Consider the following 5,276-nt stretch of genomic DNA (forward strand, 5'->3'; position numbering starts at 1 on the left):
ACATTATAATATATATATATATATATATATATATATATATACTATATGTACTATATATATACTATATGTACTATATATATATATACATATATAGATACATTATATATATATATATATATATATATATATATATATACTATATGTACTATATATATATATACAGATACATATAATATATATATATATATATATATATATATATATATATATATATATATATATATATATATACTATATGTACTATATATATATATACATATATAGATACATTATAATATATATATATATATATATATATATATATATATATATATACATATATAGATACATTATAATATATAATATATATATATATATATATACTATATGTACTATATATATATAATAATATATATACATTATATATATATATAATATATATATATATATGTATATATATATACTATATGTACTATATATATATATATATACTATATGTACTATATATATATAATAATATATATATACATTATAATATATATATATATTGTATATATATATATACTATATGTACTATATATATATATATATACTATATGTACTATATATATATATACTATATGTACTATATATATATAATAATATATATATACATTATAATTAATAATATATATATATATATACATTATAATATATATATATATATATATACAGGAATAAGACACTGCATGGTACCAGGCTAGATTTGAACCAGGAAGCTTTATTTCTAAGCCAATGGTTTTAAAGCTTTATACTATTTATACAGGGTTGGCCAAAAGTCACCTGACAGAAATCAAAACCATTTGATTCCAAGGTTTATTTATGTTTAACAACTGAATGAATTTAACAAAAGCGTCTAAATATGAAACATCATGAAAAAGTCCTTCTTGAATGACACATTTTACCATTCCAGTCAATACAGAATTACAGATAGTATTTATGGAATTTTGATTTACTGTCGGGTGACTTTTGGCCGTCTCTGTATATATCCAAGAATAAGACATTTGATTACTGGAAATGAAACTGATCTAAACACAGTGCAGATATAAATAGTGGTTCCAAAATTTGGCACAAGGCCAGCAACTCCAGGAGAGGGGCTAAGCTGAATATATCAACCCCAGAACTCAACTGGAACTTATTTTATCAACCTCAAAAGGATGAAAGGCAAAGTCAACCTTAGTGGAATTTAAATTCAGAATGTAAAATACATTTTGCCTGGCATGCTAACCATTCTGCCAGCTTGCTGCCTTGATGTGTAGATATAAATATTAATAAATGCTTCATCTCTAAGGATGAAGTTAATCGCTAGAAAAATCAACTATTATAATTAACAATAATTATAATTAATAGCAACCCATCTGAGATATTTAAATATTCAATGATAAGAGATGATTTAATTAATTATTTCTTTTACTTTATTTATTTTTTAATTATTTCATTTTATAATAATAATAATGCTATCTTTTTAGTTAAAATTCCTGGCTACTGGGAAACGGTTTTCCAGCAATATTTTTTATGATTACAGTGCCCAGTATGACCACAGCCAACTGGTCAAGAAAAGGATTAATTTATCCAAAGTAAGAACATCATGAAAGATTCTCTAAAAGACAGTTCTGGAATGAAAGAGAGCCATAAATATAGCCAAATTCCAATACTCAAAAGTGCCATAAAATATATTTATATTTCCTCATGTTAGTTAAATTTTTAAAATAGCAGCAGATTTGTCATAAAATAAATTTAGTCTGCTACACGTCGAAATTTCTTTTTTTATTTTAAAAAATATTTTTAAATAATTTCTGAAATTAAGTTTAATCATTTCGTTTTAAAAAATGTGAAACTGTGAATTCTGAGGAAAACTAGTGATGGTCTGCCGTCAATAAGCGGTTAAAGTACAAAATGTTTACAACATGGAATAAATTAATTTGTCGTGGGAAAGAGACAAAGTTGAATGATTTGAACAGGACCTTTTCCAAAATAATTTGAAAAGAACTGTATGGTGTGGTGGTGGTGTTGTGGGCTAATATGTTCGGAGAAATCTTTTACTTTCAAGAAAATGTAACAACAACAGATCATTTTGTATTAAATGACTTCGGTGTGAAATGGAAAGGAATGAATGTTTCAACTTCACTGACAACAAGAGTGAGAAATTGCTCTGTTCAGTATCAAGCATTAACCATTAACCCTTTAAGTCAGCCATATCTGGCCCAAATATTCTACCTGTTTTATGTTCATTGTACGGTAGGTGTGCGAGGCCAGATCCAGCCTCTCACACCTACCCTATGATGTCATTCTAAAAATAAACTCACATCATTGAAATCTCGAAGCTACGAGACGGTGCGTGATTAATCGAAAACAATGTGAATAAACAAGCATCGCATTTGAGTGAGTGACCTGAATGCTAAAGAATTAAAAGTTTCAAATCTGGTTTCAATCAGTAAAAGATTTAACCAATAACAAACCTTGATTTATAGACAGAAAAAAGGGTACACTTATTAATGCTAGCCAAATTGTAGTCATGGGACTGAGCAGAAGGATTTTACAGTAGCTGTCTTAGCCTTCTCTGATCAGAAGAAAACTGACAGTGTCCTATCTTATTAGTAAGACACTCATCAGCTGTATAATAAATATAGTTTTCAAATAAATATACATCAAAGCATGTGATATAAAAATGCTCAAAAAAGGAAAAAAACACAAGAAAAAAATCACTCTCACTGCCACCACCACCACCAAACACAAAACAAACAAACTGAATTATTTATAAGACAATCTGTTTGTTTGTGTTTGACTTTTTTTGTGCAGTTTTCTTGCTTTCTCTTTAACAAAAGAACAAAATGATTGCAGAAATATATATAACAAAATGACTGCAGTTAATCTTACATATATATATATATATATATATATATACATACACTTGGAAATGGATGCGTTGTGTTCAATTAAATAATAAATAATATGTAAATATATACATGCATATATGGGTACAGGATGACGTCCCTAACGGTGCTATGTATTTCATGTTATTTGCACCATTGGTGACGTCCTGTACCTATATATGCATGTATATATAAATATGATATATACATATATATATATATATGTATGTATATATAAATAAATACGATATATACATATATATATATAAATATATATACATACATATATACAGATATATATACATACATATATACAGATATATATACATACATATATACATAATATATATATATATATATATATATATATATATATATATATATATATATGTGCATGTGTGGATGTGACTTAATTAAAGATGTGCATTATTCGTTAATATAGTACAGTACAAAAGTTGATATTGCACAAAATTTTAAAAATAATAAAAACTTACTTAATGCAAATGCATCGGTGAAACCGTTTTAAGAACTAAGTCCGTTTGTTGGATCATTGTATGCAGCAGAGAGTAATTAAATAAAATGCGTTCCCAATTAATTAAGTCCAATGGACTCCATACACCCACTGTTACCTTGTAAAGACAAGCCACCAATGATATAAAGCCGTCCGTCGTACATCGTATAAGCACACGAGCTATGTGAGCTTGGAATATCTGAGAGAGTCGACCAGGTGCCGCTTGTAGGGTCATAACATTCCACAACACTCAAAGGTCGACCCAAATTTCCTGAGAAAAGACAGAAGGAAATAACAAAAAAACAATTGACAATCAGGTGAAATTCCTTATTCATTAATTTTTTTTAGTTGTGTTAGTCAGTCAGTCATTGATTTGCTGCTATGTTGGAGTAACACTACCCATTTCTTTACTACCCACAAGGGGCTACACACAGAGGGGACAAACAAGGACAGACAAACAGATTAAGTCGATTATATCGACCCCCAGTGCATAACTGGTACTTAATTTATCGAACCCGAAAGGATGAAAGGCAAAGTTGACCTCGGCGGAATTTGAACTCAGAAGGTAAAGACAGACGAAATACCTATATCTTTACTACCCACAAGGGGCAACACACAGAGGGGACAAACAGATTAAGTCCATTATATCAACCCCAGTGCGTAGGTAAAGTTGACCTCAGCTGAATTTGAACTCAGAACGTTAACGGCAGACGAAATACCGCTAAGCATTTCGCCCGGCGTGGTAACGTTTTTGCCAGCTCACCGCCTGGGGTAACACTACCTTGAAGGGTTAAGTTCAGTTGTGGGCAAACTGTGACTTGTGGGACTTTCTAAAGGGTATGTCTAACAAAAAAATTTACTGAGAATTTTTTTTAGTAGTGAGGTCCACCTGTTAACGAGCCAGGTCTCATGTGGCCAGCTTTCAATAAAGGTTGCTCGTACCTGGTTTAGCCAATCAAATAAAACTCAGCATTTATTTTATTAGTCACTTTTAGTTGAACTGCTATGTTATGGGTGACATAAACAAACACCTGTTGGCAAGCAGTTACAGACAATTACAACACACACACACACGCACGCACACAGAGGCTCTCACACAATTTTCAACCAAATTCGACTCACAAGGCATTCATTGATCTGGGCCTATAGGACACTTGGCCAAGGTGCTGTTCAGGGGGACTGAACCTAAAATCATGTGGTTGCAAAGTGTACTTCACCACACAGCTACAGCTATGTGATAAAAAACAAAAAAAATGTAAATGACATTAAATGTAAAAAGCACACTTGTGTTATGAAACAAATATTTTAAAATATCTATGTATCATGCTTAATGTGAATACACAGTTGAAGGGCAAATTTACTATTGTTTTTGTCCAGAGATAACATCTCTTACAGATGTGCTGTGTTTAAAATCACAATATATAACACACTGGCAAGTGGAGGCCCAATGGTTAGGGCAGTGGACTCGCGGTTTCGATTCCCAGACTGGGCGTTGTGTGTGTTTATTGAATGAAAACACCTGAAGCTCCACGAGGCTCCGGCAGGGGCTGGTGGCAACCCCTGTTGTACTCTTTCGCTCCAACTTCCTCTCACTCTTTCTTCCTGTTTCATGTCCCCGACTTCCTATGCAACCACTGAGCCTGGATGCGCATTCATCCATCTGTCGATGCGCTCGGTGTCGGGGGTTGACCTGCTTTCTCTTTTGCGGGTCTTACGAATAGCAAAGGACCACGTTTCGGACTTCTCCCACTACAGAGGCGTGATCCTGCGAGCTCTGGGACGAAGACCGCTTCGCTCAACAAACAAACAAACACTGGCAAGCTGGAGGACTGCACCAGCTCCAGTCTGATTTGGCATGGTTTCTACAGCTGGAT

At 31.7% G+C, this 5,276-nt stretch overlaps 1 protein-coding gene across 4 annotated transcripts in view; it reads right to left on the reverse strand.

The window, feature by feature from the left end:
- Positions 1 to 3,287: 3,287 nt before the first annotated feature.
- The window catches only part of LOC115216769 (kelch domain-containing protein 8A-like), a 37,996-nt gene continuing 36,007 nt past the window's right edge, over positions 3,288 to 5,276 (reverse strand). For all 4 annotated transcript variants that reach the window (XM_036504300.1, XM_029786342.2, XM_029786350.2 and 1 more), the window contains one exon: positions 3,288 to 3,673. In XM_036504300.1, the coding sequence (XP_036360193.1) occupies positions 3,483 to 3,673 (191 nt within the window). In that variant the 3' untranslated portion in view covers positions 3,288 to 3,482. The remainder of the gene's footprint in view (positions 3,674 to 5,276) is intronic.

The sequence above is a fragment of the Octopus sinensis genome, linkage group LG1, assembly GCF_006345805.1.
Source record: "Octopus sinensis linkage group LG1, ASM634580v1, whole genome shotgun sequence".
In the NCBI taxonomy this organism is placed as follows: domain Eukaryota; kingdom Metazoa; phylum Mollusca; class Cephalopoda; order Octopoda; family Octopodidae; genus Octopus; species Octopus sinensis.